This window comes from Diplotaxodon limnothrissa, linkage group LG12 (genome assembly GCF_057381915.1).
Source record: "Diplotaxodon limnothrissa isolate DT_005_m linkage group LG12, D_limnothrissa_male_GT1.1, whole genome shotgun sequence".
In the NCBI taxonomy this organism is placed as follows: Eukaryota; Metazoa; Chordata; class Actinopteri; order Cichliformes; family Cichlidae; genus Diplotaxodon; species Diplotaxodon limnothrissa.
Genome location: NC_140607.1, coordinates 39,452,298 through 39,469,373, shown reverse-complemented (window position 1 = coordinate 39,469,373; position 17,076 = coordinate 39,452,298). Strand labels below are relative to the sequence as shown.

Genomic DNA, 17,076 nt, shown 5'->3' with positions numbered 1-17,076 from the left:
CGGGACCGTGCTGCCACCGCCGGGGGAGGGGGGCGCGGTCACGCGGCCAGGGCGCGGTCCGGTGTTTCCTGCAGAGAGCGGACTTACTCATCGTGGAAATTTACTGCGCGCGGAAAAGTTCAGCTCGAGACGAAGTTCAGCAGCACAGCTTAGCGCGCAGACTCAGACTGAGCTGCGTCACAGCTGCAGGAGGTTCGTCAGGAAATCAGCTGTAAACAGTGACAGAGAACGAGTGCAGCACCCCAAACACACTGTAACAGTCTGATTAAAGGGTCAAATTCCCCCACACTGCTGTGCGAAAGTCCTGAGCCCCCCACCCCATCAGTTGCAGGAAAATGTGAAACACGCAGTGATTCTGAATTCAAAATGTGAAACATGTAGAAACATGTAGTGTTATATTCACTGATGTACCTGCAAACACAACATTAGCCTGACGGTGTGAGCAGCTCTGTGAGGGTCTTCAGGAACAGTTCTCATTTCAGGGAACAGAAGATGATTGGCTGAAGCTCCAGGTCATCTCTACTGTGTCGGGTGGATTCTTCCTCTTTCCTAAGGATGTGACTCTCAGATGCTACAGACACACTTTTAGGCCTCACAACTGTTCTTCCCAGATCTACAAAGTTTTCAGCTCACAGCTCTTTGGGACTCTGCTCACTGGTACAAAAACATTATTTTATGTTAAACTGTTATCAGTTTTCAGATTCAGCTAAAGAAATGGGAACAGGTGTGTTTGAGTGACAGGCAGTGTAAAGTGCGCTCAGGTGTCTGTGTGCACACAACACCAGCTCCTCATCCAGTCAGGAGCCTTTGTGCTGCATGAATGATTCATAGGTCAGAGTTAAGAGGCTTAACGGGGAAAATCGTTCAGTGTCGATGCCGCCGAGCTGCTGTTCAGCGAGCTATCGATCAGTGACCTTTCATCACATAGGTGCTGAGAGAGAGAGGCTTCCTGCTTAAAACCTTAAGGTCAGCTTTTCTTAAAATAACGGAGCAGTGAATACCAGGAGAGGCCTCGAGGAATCAGTTCAACTAAGAAAGCCGTCTGTGAGAGAGGGAACAAAGACGCAGTGCTGTAAATGTGCTCCGTGTCCAGCCGTCGCAGTAAAACCTGCAGAAACCTCAGCGCCCTCCACGCAGCCTCACAACAAATCAAGGTGTGCATGTGCTATGTCTTACAGTGCACTGGACTTCCTGTTCACTGCACATAAGCTGATCGTGTTTCATTAACTGATATGAAATCTTAGAAATCTTCACCTGCTCGATTTTGTTCCCAGAATGTTTTACCTGCGCTCACGTCCTTCATCAAGAATTTATTCTTCTTCCTGCTCCTTTTCATGCATGGAAACAGTGTTACTTTAATTGAAAGGAAGGTTGTGTATGGGAATGCATTACTGCTGTACCATGTGTGAAACAAATAAATAAAATAAATAAATTAAAAACTCACATATCTGGATTTAATCCTGGGCTCGGCTGTTTAAAAGATGTAATCTGGATACAAACCATCCCGTTTGGGTAACCCAGTTTTTAAAGGTTTCCAGTACTCTCACTGGGCTGCAGAGGGCGCCAAAACTCACAATATCAATGAAGCTTCACTGAATCAGTGAAACTAAGTTTGATAGTAACGGCTGTTCCTTTATCAGAGAATTCATCCTTTTATCCACAGCCATGTTTACCTTCCTCAGGTCATGATATTAAAGGTGCAGTGTGTCATTCTCTTCACTGTTTATCACCTCTAGTTTTTTGGCTATTATTACTTTTCCTGTGTAATCCAGTCTCTAGCCTGGTGCTGGGATTGGTTAATCCTTGCCAATCCATAGTCTAGGACTAAAAAAAACCCTTTGAACAACCAGATTTCAGAACATGATCCTGACTGGATTAATTCTGCTTTTGAACCAACCGTGAAGATGATTTATTATAAAACTGAATTGTTGGAGGCAGGTGCACCCACCAACACCAGACTCCATTCAAAGTTTGATTTTTAGATAGTCTTTCTTTCCATTAGTCTTGATTTAATTCATAACATAATATCGACAATATTCCAGATTACAGTTTACTGAACACAGAGCCAGAGGTTTGAATGTTAAACTGAATAAAGTGGATGTGGAATCTACTTTGGAATTCATGTCCTCAGCACCAAAATCTAACCTGTGAGAAAAACGTGCCTGAGTTCATTCAGAAATGTGCAAATTTAAGGAGATGCCGTTTTGTACGTTTCTCTGACCGAACATGTCGTCGATCAAACACCAGCCAGTTTCTTACTGTCACATTAAATATGTGACGTTTCCTCTTTTATTCACGGGGACTCGTTTCAGCGCGAGTTATGAGCGGTGTGGACGTCGATGCCCGATGAAGACCTCGGGCTCTTCGCCGTGATGAAAGCGCCGCACCCTCTGCGTGTCTTTCCAGTGTCTGTTTATTAAATTACAAACTTTATGTTATGAGCATCGTTACTGAATCATCGTGTACAGGTTTCCATGGAGACACCACAACTGTTGGACTCTAAGTCACTATACAACAACACAGGATGATGATGAAGATGAACCAGCGTTTGTCACTGCAGCTTCAGCCCAGATGTGAGTAAGCCACATGTGCAGACCGCAGCCAGGTCAAAGGTCAACCAGCCCGCTTACAAAAAACCCTCATAACATGAGGGGAGGAGGCTGAGCAGCTACAGCCGCCCGTGTTGCCTCTCTCTGATTGGTCATCAGGAGGTCCGTGTTGCACGCCGGGGCCGGGCGTGGACCCCTCAGCATCTCCAGTGAGAAAGGAAAGCGTGTCCGTGGGAAAAGACGCCGCTTACAGCTCGTCTGCAGCCATCTTTGCACCGAAACTCCCGGCTGTGACGCGCCACACTGCTGCCTTCACGGGTTTCACACCCACCAACAGCTGGAACCGCAAAGGACGCCAGCCGCACTGGAATAACCTGAATCACGGGCTGAGCCAAAACACTGACAGCCAATCAGATGTCAGTGTTGTGCTGTTACATGAAGAGCGACTGGGTGACATCGCTGTGGGCGGGGCAGGTACGTGAAAGCAGCGCTGTGGCGCCTCTTTGAACTGACAGGGAATGAAGGATGAAGCATCGAAACACAATTAAAAACAATAAAATAAAGTTACCATGGAGTTCATAATCACACAAAGAGATTTTTTAGATTCAAAAGTCGCCATTTTGTTTTCCTTCCTCCTCACGGTCCGCCCCTTCCTGTGCAGACGGTGCCATGTTGGCGGCGAGGATAAAAAATAAAGTTCGGATTTTGCCGTGACGTCTCGGCGTGGCCGACCCCGGAGCCGTGCGAGCGCTTCAGTTGTTCTCAAACAGCGACAGCAGGTCGTCGTTGTTGTTGCTCGGCAGGTCCGGAGGGCCGAGGTAGGACAGCAACTCGTCCGGGTTGGTCAACTCAGGAAGCAACTGCAGGAGCAACGAGGACAACCAGCGTTAGACTCGGCGCCGGCCCGCTCACGCTTCAGTTCACACAGTGGTTACGGATTAAGCACAGCTGATCAGCGTGACGCTCGCTTGACTCACCTGCTCGGTTACTAACGACCTGCTCGACGTTATTCTGGTGTTATTGTTTTATCACAACGTTTGTTTATTAAAGTCGTGTTGTTTATCGCCGTGACGATGGCATTTATCACAACACCTTTGTCCAGCACATTCTTGTTCTTTACTCACATTAGAAGCTCAGTAAAGTAGAGTCTGTTTCTACTCACGTCAAGAGAAGTTTCCGGAACATCCGCCGGGCCCCCGAGTCCAAAGGAGCCGTCGCCTTGGAGACGGGGATTCTGGTTGCTACGCTGCATCATCTGGTTGCCACCCCCCATTTGCGAGTTGCCATGGAGACCCTGCGACTGCTGCTGGTGCTGCTGGAGAGGAGCACCATGGGAAGTTGAGTCCATACGGCCTGAGCCCGGCATCTGATAGGGAAGGACACAAGGGGGGAAGGAAAGGAGGAAGAAAGAGAGGAAGGAAGAAGACGAGAGAAAAGAGAGGGGAGAGGAGGGAAGGAAAAAGGAGATGAGAAAGGAAAGATTTAAGGAGGGTGGAAGGAAGTATGGAAGAAAGGAAAGGAGATAAAAGAGGAAAACAGTGATAGGAAACAAGTCAGAGCACAAGGAAGGAAGGAAGGAGACACAAAACGCTACGTCCAGATGAACAGAATCGACTTTTGGAGAAGAGGAGGTTGTGTTTGTTGTCAGAACAAATCTAAAGCAGTGATGATGATGATGATGATGATGTACCTGTCCAGCCAGCGGGTGAGGGGGGGGTTTGTCAGCGGTGAGGAGGGCGCTGGAGAGCTCCGACTGGTAGGACAGGGGCGGGGGGCCGGGCGAGGAGAAGTCGCCGCCGATGCTGGGCGTCCCCGGACCGCTGAAGTCGGAGAACGGAGCCGACAGCGTGGGGAAGGACGGAGCTGAGGAAGAGAGGCGGATTAATACACGTGACCAGCACAGGAGGTGGTCGACTCGCCGCTGTGAGGTGGAGCAACCTACCTGATCCGGGTCCGGGGTACTCAGGTGTCGTGCTGCTGTTGCTGCCGCCGCCCCCCCCGGGCATGGAGGGGTAGGGCATTGGGGATGAGGAGGAAGAGGAGGGGGGAACTGCCGAGGTGGAGGAGGACGAGGAGGAGGAAGGGGTTGGGCCGAGCGAGGCGATCATCTCCATGACGTTGGGCATGACCATGTGACTGGGGCTGAGCGTCCGGCAACGCTTCAGCACGGGGCCGTCGGGCTCCTCCTTCACGTGGAGGTCGGGCTTCACGGGGACGGGCTTCCAGCTGCACACCGGGTCGATGGTGATCTCCTCGTACTCCGAGCTGAATCGAACACATTTTAAGAATCAGTTTTCATTTCAGCAGCCGGAGCGGCGAGGAAAACAGGAAGTCACTGAACAACAAAAGGGTCTCACTTCTGCACGTAGATCAGGATTCCCAGCATGTACTGGTCCACCTCCAGACCCTCCAACAGAGCCGTCTTACTGCACACACACACACACACACACACACACGTTAGACCTGCAGAGGAGCTGGAACAGAGGACTATTTCTTCAGTAGAAAGTAGTTCCGGTAAAAAACTGACACCAAACATTCTGCTGAGGTGAGTCGGATTTGATGATGAGAAGAACTCTGTCTGTGTGTGTGTGTGTGTGTCTGTCTGTGTCTGTGTGTGTGTCTGTGTGTCTGTCTGTGTGTGTGTGTGTCTGTGTGTGTGTGTCTGTGTGTGTGTGTCTGTGTGTGTCTGTCTGTGTCTGTGTGTGTGTCTGTGTGTCTGTCTGTGTCTGTGTGTCTGTGTGTGTGTCTGTGTGTCTGTGTGTGTCTGTCTGTGTCTGTCTGTGTGTGTGTGTGTGTGTGTGTGTCTGTGTCTGTCTGTGTGTGTGTCTGTGTGTGTGTGTGTGTCTGTCTGTGTCTGTGTGTGTGTCTATCTGTGTCTGTGTCTGTGTGTCTGTCTGTGTCTGTGTGTGTGTGTGTGTGTGTGTCTGTGTCTGTCTGTCTGTGTGTCTGTCTGTGTGTGTGTGTGTGTCTGTCTGTGTGTCTGTGTGTGTGTCTGTGTGTGTCTGTGTCTGTGTGTGTGTGTGTGTGTCTGTGTCTGTGTGTGTGTGTGTGTGTGTGTCTGTGTGTCTGTCTGTGTGTGTGTGTGTGTCTGTCTGTGTGTCTGTGTGTGTGTCTGTCTGTGTGTGTGTCTGTCTGTGTGTGTGTCTGTGTCTGTCTGTGTGTGTGTCTGTGTGTCTGTCTGTGTGTGTGTGTGTGTCTGTCTGTGTGTCTGTGTGTGTGTCTGTCTGTGTCTGTGTCTGTCTGTGTGTGTCTGTGTGTGTGTGTCTGTGTCTGTGTGTGTGTGTGTCTGTCTGTCTGTCTGTCTGTGTGTGTGTGTGTCTGTGTGTGTGTGTGTGTCTGTGTGTGTGTCTGTGTGTGTCTGTGTGTGTGTGTGTGTCGTACTTGCACACAGGACACCTCCAGGTTCCTCGCTCACAGTTGAGTTGCAGGTACGACTCCAGATCGAAACACTGAGAGAAAAAGGGTCGTCGGTCAGATTTGAGCAGGAAGCTGCAATTTTCCAAACCTGCACTTCCTGTAATGCCCATTGACGTGGAGCGCTGTGATTGGCTGGCACTCTGACCTGTATGTGTCTGCAGTCATGGCCTCTGGCGGGCAGCTGGATGCGTCGGAACGTGATGGGACACTTTAGCGAGACCCTGATGGCGGTCTGCTCCACGCCGTCCTCGCCGTTTAACCCGGGCGTCCCGGGGATGGAGCCGCTGCTGAAGTTCCTCTTTACTGAGAGACACAGAGGCAGGAAATCAAAAAACATCAAGGCAGGAAGTTGAGCCTGGGGTCAGAGATCAGCTGCTGACCCGCAGAACACGCCCACCTCTGCCGCCATTTTACAGCAACACACCAACGAGTGACGACATCATCACTAAATATTATTTATTTGGGGGAGGGGGGGTCTCACTCTTGGTGACGCAGAGCTCTGCAGGAAGCAGCCTCTTCTTCATCAGTCCCTGCAGCACCGATCGCACCGATGGACGGTGAACCAGCTGGAGGACGAACAGGTGAGACTGAGGACGCGCGCACACACACACACACACACACACACACACACACACGTCAGATTAACTGGTGGGGTCAATGTTTTATTTGAAGATTTATTGATTTTTATTGTTACTGAGTTTTTTCTCTTCATGCTGGAACAGAAATAACATTTCATCTGTTTTGTTATTAAAAATGTTTTTATTTTTATTTCATTGTTTCTTTCAGTGTGTGTGTGTGTGTGTGTGTGTGTGTGTCCTTACGCAGCAGCAGGCGGTGACGGTGATCTGGATGGTGTTCCTGCCCGGCTGACACACGTGTTTCAGGTACAAAGGTTTATGGGAAGTTTTGTTGTCGCCTCGCTCGATGGTGAGAGGAGTCGCGTTCACGCTCACCTGAGGAGGACGAAGGAGCAGCTTAGTGATCGTGCTCATTAACCTTTGACCTTCGAGGACGTCACCGTGGAGCACACGGTGGAAATATTCTCCGTTTTCTCCAAACTCATCAACACAAAGGTGAAGCTGTAAGGAGGTCACACCTGGACAGAGGCGGGCCAGTTGGTGTTCATCTGTCGATCCTCGTGGTGGTAACACTTAAACTGGAGCTCCAGGTCAGGCCTGACACACACACACACACACACACACACACACACACAGAAAATAAATAAGCTCTCTGAAGGAAGCAGTTACTGATACACCTTTAAAATGAAGAGGTGTGTGTGTGTGTGTGTGTGTGTGTGTGTGTGTGTGCGCGCACCTCATGATGAGTGTTTTGTAGACGGACTCTCTCAGCTGGAAGACGTGGTTGCTGACGGCCAGGTTGTGCTCTAATCTGAAGGGCTCCAGGACCACGCCATCTCTCACTGGGAAGGTCAGCCGCAGGTCGTCGCTAGGGTTACCTGTAAACAGGAAGTCATCAGTCACACACCTGCACATCGACTTCGAATCAGTGGGACAAAAGTAATCAGGTTATTTCACAAACAAAATTTGGAACATTTTCCTGATAATCTCAAGACCTGACTGATCATGAAACATTATTGATTGATTATTGTTATTGAAGATTATTGAAATAAACTTTGATTATGAAACCAAATGATGTTAATCTGTTTATTATGGTGGACTAATCAGAATATTTCCCTCAGATAAAGAGCTTCATTTCATTCATGACCTCAGTTTGACTCAAGCAGCTGGTTCTAATCGATGATCGTGTGTGTGTGTACCTGTCGGCGGGGGAGGGGCCAGGCCAGCTATGTTGGGTTTGATGTCAGGCAGGAAGGGAGAAGGCGTCGGCTTGACGTCACCGCTGCCAGGCGACATGTAGGGCGGAGCCATGGAGCTGCTGGGGGTGACGGGAGGTGTTGGGTTTCCCGGAACCGGAGAAGAGGGGTAACCTGGCAACCCTCGCCCCGGCTAACAGACGGCGCCGGAGAGACGACAGAAAACACAAAAACCTTATTTCAGCATGTGCGCCCTCACTTCCTGTCACATGTCTCCTGCTCTGTGTGTTTCTGATTATGTGTGTGCACCAACACTCAGGTTAACACAGGGGTCTATATGACGTCACAGAGGCGGGGATAAAAGCCCCACCCACTCATTATTAAGGAGGGGCAGCTAATAAGAAGAAAGCTGTGTTAAAGAGGGAGGAGCCAAATCAGGCAAACACTCGCAACGAACACAGACACACGTGTGTGCGCGCTCCTTACCCCTGATGGCTGGTTGAAGGAGTTGTACACTCCTCCGGCGCCCCCTGCTGTCAGAGTGTTTAAGCCGCCCTGCCCGTTAAACTGGTCCTGCTGCACAAACATCAGCTGTTAATCAACAGGTGATGGCACTCAGGACTCCATCGCTCCAACAACACCGTTATAGCTGCTCACCTTGTAGTACTGCGAACTGGGGGGTCCAGAGGGGGGGTACTGAGGTGGGAGGGGCATTTTATGGCTCTGATAGGAGGGGGAGGAGCCAGACCGTGGTGGGGCGGGACCTGGACCAGCGGGACCTGCAGGAAGACGAGGAGAAAGCACACCTGAATAATCAGAACACGAGGTCTGCTTTCCATCATCAGCTGTGGTGAAACCTCCACCTCACACCACCTGGAAACACCTGCAGACAGGGTGCAGTTAATCCTGTTTGATGGCGTCATGTGACGTTAAACTTCAGGAACCATGTAAAACAACACCAAAGAAAACAAACACTTCCCAGGCCCGTTCTGCTCCAGCGTTCCCTGTGAGCTTTACTGTGGCGTGGGCAGGTACGAGGACCCAGCACCTGCACACGGTTCACACCTGTCGTCAGACCAGCCTTACAAACCTGACCAGGCTGAGGTCACTTCCTGTCCTGTCAGGACTGGCAGGGGTGGGTTCTCGTTAGACTGACCTGTGAAACCAACAGCGTCCTACCTGGGTGGTACTGCATGTTGGGGCCCGAGTAGGGGCCACCGTGACCGCCTCCAGCTGAACCAGGCATGGATCCACCGCCACCTCCGGGACCCGGCATGACGTTCACACTGGAACCGACGGGAACGCCGTACTGCTGGGACATTCCCGGGAAGGACTGAGGGCGGGAAAGGTGTGGACACAGGTGTGAATTCACTCATTGACACAGTAACCTGAGGGTCAGCAGCACGGACTCCCGAGCCTCACCTCTGAGCTGTATGGTCGTTTGAGGCCCTGCGGGGGCCTCAGGTGTCCCTGCTGTGGTCCAGGGCCGTAGTTTGGGTGCTGGGGGACCCTCTGCGGGCCCCCTCCTGGTCCGTACATGGGGCCCATTGAAGGGGGACCTCTGGCGGGGCCTGGACCTGGGCCCATACCTCCAGGAGCCATGCCAGGAGGGCCGCGGGGGCCGGAGTGGGCCATGAACTGGTTATTGTAGGCTGGACCACCCATCTGGGAAAAAACCACGACAAATTTATCAGTGATGTCATCAAACAGGTGTCCTCAAGTTCGGCTAAAAGTGAGGAAATACTGGTTGTCTGCTGACAGAGGACAAATCTGGACTGTGCTGGAGCAGAGGCGTCGTGCTCCGGTGCCGCCAGCACCGACCTCAGGTTTAAACTCGACCCCGTCACCAAACACACCTCCACCTCTCTTTGAGACCTCGTCCCTCCCACAGCGTTTCTGTGACAGTGTTTTTCTGTTTATTCACCTGCACGAGTGGACCAGCAGAGGGAGCTCTAACCCAGGTGGGCAGCACACAGGCGCCCAGTGACCTCATGCTTCTGCTCACCTGTCCATAGTTCATCTCCTGGTTTTGTTTCTCCTGGATGGCGGCGACGGTTGCTGTAGCAGTGGCGGTTGCCGTGGCAGCAGCAGCAGCAACGGCGGCGGCAGCGGCAGCCTGAGTGAAGTCAGCGGAGCCTCGGGAGCCTCCGGGGTTCGACGGATAGCTGCAAACAAACGACATCACTGACATCACCACCTGACGTGGGACAGATAAGACCCCTCGATATCTGGATGAGAGGGCGGAGCTTAGTGAGCTGCACCCAAGCATCCGCCCTCAGGACAGAAACCGGAGCAGCAGGTCAGTTTATTTCAGTTTCTGATGCTACCGTTGGCTACAACGTGACGCTGAAGCAGACACCCACCTCCCTGTGTACCCGCCCGGTCCTCCTGTGTAGGCCCCGCCCGTACGGCCGTACATGCCCTGGGTCATGTAGCCTTTGCTGGGCTCTCCATAGCCCTGCTGGCCCATGTAGCCTCCGGGCCCGCCGGCCATGCCCGACCCCCCGGGGCCCTGCATCATAGGACCCCCGCCTGGGTTGGCCCCGGGCCCCATCACGCCTCCACCAAGACCCTGATGAGAACAGAAGTAAACGTTCATCAGACAGGAAGTGACGTTGAGTGATTAAAAATGGTAAAAAAAAAAAAGAAAAAAAAGAAAAAAAAGGCAAATGCCTGTATTTGTACAGCGCTTTACACTACATCCACCCATTCACACATCCACCCACACATTCACACACTGGTGATGGCAGCTACATTGTAGCCACAGCCACCCTGGGGCACACTGACAGAGGCGAGGCTGCCGGACACTGGCGCCACCGGGCCCTCTGACCACCACCAGTAGGCAACGGGTCAAGTCAAGGACACAACGACCGAGACTGTCCGAGCTGGGGCTCGAACCGGCAACCTTCCGATTACAAGATGTGGCCAACTCTCGAGCCACGATCGCCCCACAAATGATCGATAATGTCACATCCTTCTGCTTGGTGATGTCATACCTGGCTGGCCGAGGGGTTGGTGACTCCCCAGACAGTTGTGACCACGGAGAGCGATCCTGTGGGCTGATTGGTGGGCTGCTGCCAGCTGGAGGGGTCGTAGGGGTACGAGCCGTCACTGTGGGGGGGGCGGGTCCATGAGTAAAACAATTATGCAGTCTTACACAGCAGCACAAATATATATATATATATATATTAGGGCTGCCACGATTTGTCGACTAGTCACGATTACGTCGACTATCAAAATCGTCGACGACTGATTTAATAGTCGACGCGTCGTTTGAAGCTTTGTAAGATCACAAAAGACGCAGGAATAAGTAGCAGGATTTAAGAGTGTAATAACGGACTGAAACAGAAGATGGCAGCACTGCATGTACAAGGATGTCAGCTACCGTTAAACCCCGAAGAAGAAGAAGAAGAAGCAGCTCTGTCCCAGAATTCATAGCGCGGCCCAGCGCAGTTTCCAACAATGGCGGCAGCTAGTTAGTTTTAATATTACTCTTATTATTCTTTCTGGGTCACAAAATAAAGGTTTAACATATTTTCAGGCGAGAATGTTGCTGTGTAAACCTCAAATATCTGCTCAGTTTATCAGGACACCGCATATTTTCAAAAGCGCTCCGACGTTTTCGGAGACATCTGTTACCCACCAGCTCGATAGCTAGCTGGGGGCTAGGCTCACTAGCGCCGTGAGAACACCGGACTCCCCGCAAATCGTTTTCAAACCCACCGCCGTCTTTCGCTACTCAGGTTAAATATATATGAGTCACTTAGATAACTTAAAATGTTATTGTTTGGCTTTTTTTAGTATTTTATTTGTTCCTGAGTAAATCAGTTTGTCTGAGATTAAAGTTATAGTTTTTACACAGCTGAATAAACATCAAGCAGACAGCTGATTATCAGAAGTGTGAGATGCTGGAGAATTTACTCCGGTGTCCTGTTATATTTTAGATAGCAAGGAGTTTATTAAACTTCACCGAAACAATCTGCACATTTCATTAAAATTTAATAAACTATCATCTTGTCTTTATCTTTAGTTAGCACCTTAAACACTTAAAGCTGTAAGCTAATGATAGTTATATAAGAGCAGATGCTGCTGGTGCAATAAGCTGTACGTTTTACTCCAATGGATGATGATCTGATTAGTCGACTATCAAAATAATCGTTTGTGGCAGCCCTAATATATATATATATATATATAAATATATAAAAATGTGTATAATTATGAGCTGAAGAAGCTTTTGTCAGTTTATTTTGTAGATTTTTGGGATCGGAGTCAAATTCATGATTTATCAATTTAAAGTGAATCCACTGAAATCTGACTCGATTGTTTCAGGACAAAAATATTAGAGTAAAAGTAAACGTGTGTAAAGATGACAGCTGTGTGTGTGTGTGTGTGTGTGTGTGTGTGTACCTGTGTGGGTTGTTGGCTAGTCCAGCCTTCATCTGGTTTAGAGGGTTCATGGTGGGCGGAGTCAATCAGACAGCGTTCTGAAAGACAGACAGACATCGTCTCCAATCAGCTGATTCAGACTTTGGTGCAAACTACATTTCCCATCAGTCTCTCTACACACAGACCATGACACTGCGCTGAAGTTTCTCCACCAAAGTCCATTCAAAAATCCTCCCGTTTAAAGAAACCTGCATGCACTGGTTGTATCCCTATTCAGGGTCTGCAGCCTTAAAGGCTGATTACGTCACAGCGACGCAACGATTCAAAGGAGTCCTTCGTTTCCCTGAATTTTAAGGATGGGTCGGTGTATCCTTTATGGCCCAACATATCCCAGACTTCATAGCGCGGCGGTGGGTGTGGATAATTTTGCCAAAAACCCCCCAAAAAAACAGTGGACGGCTGAAGCAGGGCGGCTGCAAAGTAAACTTTTAAAAGTAAGTAGTGAATATTATCTCACTTATTTGTGTGTGAATGTTTAATAATGAAGAACAGCAGAATGGAGCTAAAATAAATGTTGGTTTCAGTTCTATGAAGCTTTGAGTATTTTGGATCAGTAGCTGCTGTGTGTGTTGCATCATATTGCTGTAACTGTTTATATGCTTTATATATTCTGACGTAAGTTGATCTATAGTGTTACATCATATTCTATAAGGATGTTATGTGTTTGTAGACTTTCTGCCCAGTTTGACCCATTTAGCAGACGTCAGCCTGTTTAAGGCTCTGATATCTATTCTGTGTGACTTACAGCAGTTATGACATGGTCTGATTTTCTCACCCAATAAAGGAACATTTCATATATCAGTCGACTCTTCATTCTATCAGACACAGTTATCACAGCTCCTACATTTGCTTTTACACATATATGTAAGCATTGAGCCAAATTTAGTAATGCCAACATATTAAAAGAACAATATTTGTCTCCTATATATAAAACATCTGTATACACACTGTCACAGATGCTTGTGTTTGAGTGAAGATTTAAGGTGACAGGAAATATAAATAACTGCAACTTGAATCTTTGACACAGAGTTCAAGCTCACTGCTGTAATATATCATATTAATCTGACAATACATATCAGGGCTCGCAAAATCGCTAGCTCGACGTCCCGGGGCTAGCAATTTTTCCAGTCGGGCTACCAAGGAAAATATATGTCAATGCTTTCGCCAATGTAGCTGAGTAATTATGTCACTGGCATCGATGAGCCACTGTCAATATGTGACACTGATTGGTCAGTGACGATTAATTGTGCACCAATTCCTCTGACGTCGTCTTATCACTCATTAGCTTACTGTTCAAACGTGACAAGTGAAATCTCCCGCAGCTTAAACATGTGAGAGGTTGATCGCTGAGCGTTATGTCAGTACGTGTGTAAAAGCAGCAGGACATATATTTTAGTTCTGCTGAGCCAAATAAGACAGGTCAGCGTGAAGAAGTGACAGCCAAAGAAAAGCTTACCACAAAACGGAGAAGTTATGACAAATCAGACAATGAGGCAAAACAAAAAAACAAGGATCCAAGTCTCCTCCCATGAGGAGAGCCCGCTGCAGGTGTGTTTGTAGTGTGAAGGCGGAGGAGGTTTCACACCGTGAAACGAAAACGTTCTAACGCTGCAGTGGGAGCGTCGGCAGGAGTGTCACGCGATCTGGTGACGAGTTTCAGTTCGTCTCAAACATCAGTAGGATCAGCAGGAAGCACAGATTCAGTCGTTTCAGAACCAGCAGCAGCCTGATGGGTGACCCGAGTCACAATCTGAGGTTTGACGAGGTCAGAGGAGGAAACTCAACAAACACTGTTTCACAGCCACTCTGTCACATGACGAGCTGCTGACATCACAAACTCTTCTTCTCTGCTCACAAACTGACATTAAAAAGCTGCCGTGACTCTGAGAGCGAAACAGGAACGAGGCTGGAACACAAACGGGTCATTAATAACCTGATGGCTGTGAGTACGCTGACTCCACGCACTCCACAAAACAGCGTTTATCAGGACGCGGCGTTCCTTCCTGGGGCGATCGTGGCTGAAGAGTTGAGAGTTCGCCTTGTAATTGGAAGGTTGCCGGTTTGAGCCCCGGCTCGGACAGTCTGTCGTAGTGTCCTTGGGCAAGACGCTTGAACCGTTGCCTACTGTTGTCGGTCAGAGCGCCCGGTGGCGCCAGTGTCCGGCAGCCTCGCCTCTGTCAGCTGGGCAGCCGTGGCTACAATGTAGCTGCCATCACCACTGTGTGGATGTAGCGTAAAGAGCTTATTGGTCCACAGGGACTAAGTGGTTTACAAATACAGGCCATTTACCACTCAGCTAAAACACGTCACCAATCAGACGCAGTCCTGCTGCTCATTTATTTACAGATTTAACCTTTTAAAGTCTGAAAGATCAGGAATCTTCTTCTTATTTAAAGTTCAGCCGAATCAGTTTCCTGATTCACAGTGACACCGAGAGCCGGCCAGCGTGCCCGACCAACCAGCGTCACCTGAAACCAGGCAGACATCCTCCCAGGTGCAGCAGACGTGAATACGGCAGGTGTTCGGTCAGAAGGTAAGACTCCTCGTTCCTCTGACCCACAGACACACCTGCAGCACATCACGGGCCGACCCTGACGTTTGAGGAGTTTCAGGTAGAAAACGTTTCACCTGTGGATCAGCTTGCTGCAGTCGTCACACTCACCTGCTGAACTCTGGCTGCTATGATACGAACACAAACTGCACCTCAGTGAAAACAAGAGTGTTTCTGTCCCTGCACACGAACAGCTGAGCACTCAAAGCACACCTGCAGTCACCCTCAGTGGGCGTGTCCCTGATTAGCAGGTGGACTTTGGTGTGAAGATTTCTGACAGGCAGCGTCCTGCATTCCACCAGTTCAGCTCCGCCCACTAAGCGTGTCATGCACAAACATTAAGGACTCAGCTCGAGGCAACAAGCAGGTTGTTTCAGGTAAACAGAAAGCAGGAAAAAGGAAATGATTTACACATGAGTGGAAAGTTTAAAGTCTACCAACACCTGAACTCCGCACCTGTCCATCAACCAATCAGGTAACCCTGTGTGTGCACACCTGTTTCTCCCAGCAGCTGACTCACCTGAGCTCCACACTACCTGCCCCATACCTCAGAGATAAATCACGATTAAAGCTAAACACGCATAATTTTTAAAGATGTGTTAAATGTGTATCGATCAGCAGCTCCCTCACACACACACACACCTGCTAATTAGACAAAATCCCAGAGTTTCACTCGGTAAACTTGGAGCTCAGCCTGTTAGTACAGTGACCTCACAGCAGCCATGGTATTGGCCACATGACGTCATTATACATGCTCCACCAGCACAAACAGGCCCAGAGGTCCCGTTCAGGTGAAGCTAGCAACTACAGGTGTCACCATCCACCTGTCAGTCAAAGAGGCCACGCCCCTAAAATAGAACCTTTAAGGCTTAATACAACTTAAACAGGTGAGTTGTAACAACATGCTCCCCCGTACAGGTGTTATGAGACCAAACAGTTTGTGTATCCGGCCGTAAACATGTTTGTTTCTGCTCCAAGTTTAAACACAGAAGTCTATGGGGACTGACTCCCTGCTGCCCCTGCTGGATGCTGGCAGAACTGCAGGCAGCTCAGTTGGTGCAAGTTTAAAACCTTCTCCTCCACCAGTGTAGGAGAACTGGAGCCCGTGTCGTGCTGGGCTGATGGAGTATCAGAGTGCTGTGGTTAAACAGCGTCCCCTGCTCGTGAACATGTCACTGGTGCACCGTCACAGCGGCCCGTGATGTGTTTTTTTCACAGTAAACGCTGTAAATCGGTTTCAGTCTGCCCGCGTGCACGCCGCCCACGCATGCGCCTGATAAATGGGTTAAGTCTAATATAAGTTGCTGTGTCGTGCCGAGCCGGGCGGTGCTGTGTCCGTCACACTTCTCTGCCACCGCCTGCTGCCTCCGTCTGACCGCACAGATGGAAACAAAATGAGTGTCAGAAGACATTTTGAGATTCCTAGCGGTGTTGCAACCAGGGGGAGGAGGGGGAGCTGATGCTAACGCGCTAACTAGCAGGCAGCTCCTGCTACAGCAGCCGGGAAGTGGGGCTCCTCCGGCTAAAGCTAGTAGCAGCACTGGCTAGCATTAGCATGCTAACACACCAACAGCAGTCCCCTGCGTGTAAACAGCAGGGCTCATTTCACTGAGTACTGTTATTACATTGGATGCGGAATGAGGGCGCAGATGACTTCCGATATTTTTAATTTGGCAGATTTTTTTTTTTACCGTTTCCATCCTTGTTACTCAGCTAGCATGTTGTCTGTGACAATGGAATGCTGCAAGGCTAACAGCTAACGACATGCTAACCTCTTCCTCCAACACAAAACACTCACCTGGTGTTCGGTGTAGTGTACCTGCAAACCGATCAGCCCGAAACTCATCCAGTCATCGATAATCCCCGGCCCCGCACCTGTCACGTACACACACACGTATACTAAGAGCGGGTACACGGTTCCTCCCCGCAGCCTGCCCTACCTTCGCACTCCCCCGGTGTCCGAGCCCTGTTCCGGGGCTCCGCAGTCTGCTCTTCTCGGAGCCTCCGGGGCATTAAGAACCGAACCTTCCCGAAGTGTCCACGGCCAGGCTATTCCCCCAGTAATACTCCGAATACCCGGCAAAAAAGTCCCGATATAATCCTGACAGTGAGGCCGAAATTCAAAGCCCGCAGCTCGGTCAGCTAACGCTGCCTGCCGCCGGCCTCAGCGTCCGATTGTCCGGCTTCAGGAGGTGACACCATACCCCGTAGATCCAGGAAGGTTCACACGGGAGAAGAGAGCAGATCCAGTGGGCTTAACTGCTCTACGGAGCCGCTACAGTTCGGTTCGTCTGTATCACTGATCGCTGCTGGCCATCAGGTTAAACAGTAGAGAGAGA

The 17,076-nt window shown here is 49.8% G+C and overlaps 1 protein-coding gene across 3 annotated transcripts; it reads right to left on the bottom strand.

Moving 5' to 3' along the window:
* Positions 1-2,401: 2,401 nt before the first annotated feature.
* On the bottom strand, positions 2,402-17,076 carry LOC146622111 (zinc finger MIZ domain-containing protein 2-like). 3 transcript variants are annotated; one of them, XM_085367643.1, is made up of 21 exons: positions 16,536-17,076; positions 12,148-12,224; positions 10,737-10,851; positions 10,104-10,312; positions 9,746-9,905; positions 9,163-9,405; positions 8,920-9,073; positions 8,398-8,519; positions 8,227-8,316; positions 7,744-7,933; positions 7,281-7,422; positions 7,063-7,141; positions 6,788-6,919; positions 6,448-6,553; positions 6,112-6,269; positions 5,931-5,998; positions 4,907-4,975; positions 4,492-4,814; positions 4,240-4,412; positions 3,712-3,915; positions 2,402-3,409 (listed from the first exon to the last, which is right to left on the bottom strand). In XM_085367643.1, the coding sequence occupies exons 2-21, from the start codon at positions 12,195-12,197 to the stop codon at positions 3,302-3,304; spliced, it is 2,895 nt and encodes a 964-aa protein (XP_085223769.1). In that variant the 5' UTR covers positions 12,198-12,224; positions 16,536-17,076; the 3' UTR covers positions 2,402-3,301. The 3 variants fall into 3 exon arrangements, with proteins under 3 accessions (XP_085223769.1, XP_085223768.1, XP_085223770.1); XM_085367642.1 differs by having other exon boundaries at positions 16,678-17,076; XM_085367644.1 differs by having other exon boundaries at positions 8,227-8,313; positions 16,678-17,076.

What these genes read in the sequence shown, in the direction of transcription:
- LOC146622111 (XM_085367643.1), bottom strand. Translation starts at nt 12,197, where the DNA reads ATGAACCCTCTAAACCAGATGAAGGCTGGACTAGCCAACAACCCACAC. An exon ending in AGGAGATGAACTATGGACAG is followed by an intron (nt 9,406 to 9,745) that starts GTGAGCAGAAGC and finishes GTTTTTTCCCAG; the next exon opens with ATGGGTGGTCCAGCCTACAA. An exon ending in ATCCTGATCTACGTGCAGAA is followed by an intron (nt 4,815 to 4,906) that starts GTGAGACCCTTT and finishes TGTTCGATTCAG; the next exon opens with CTCGGAGTACGAGGAGATCA.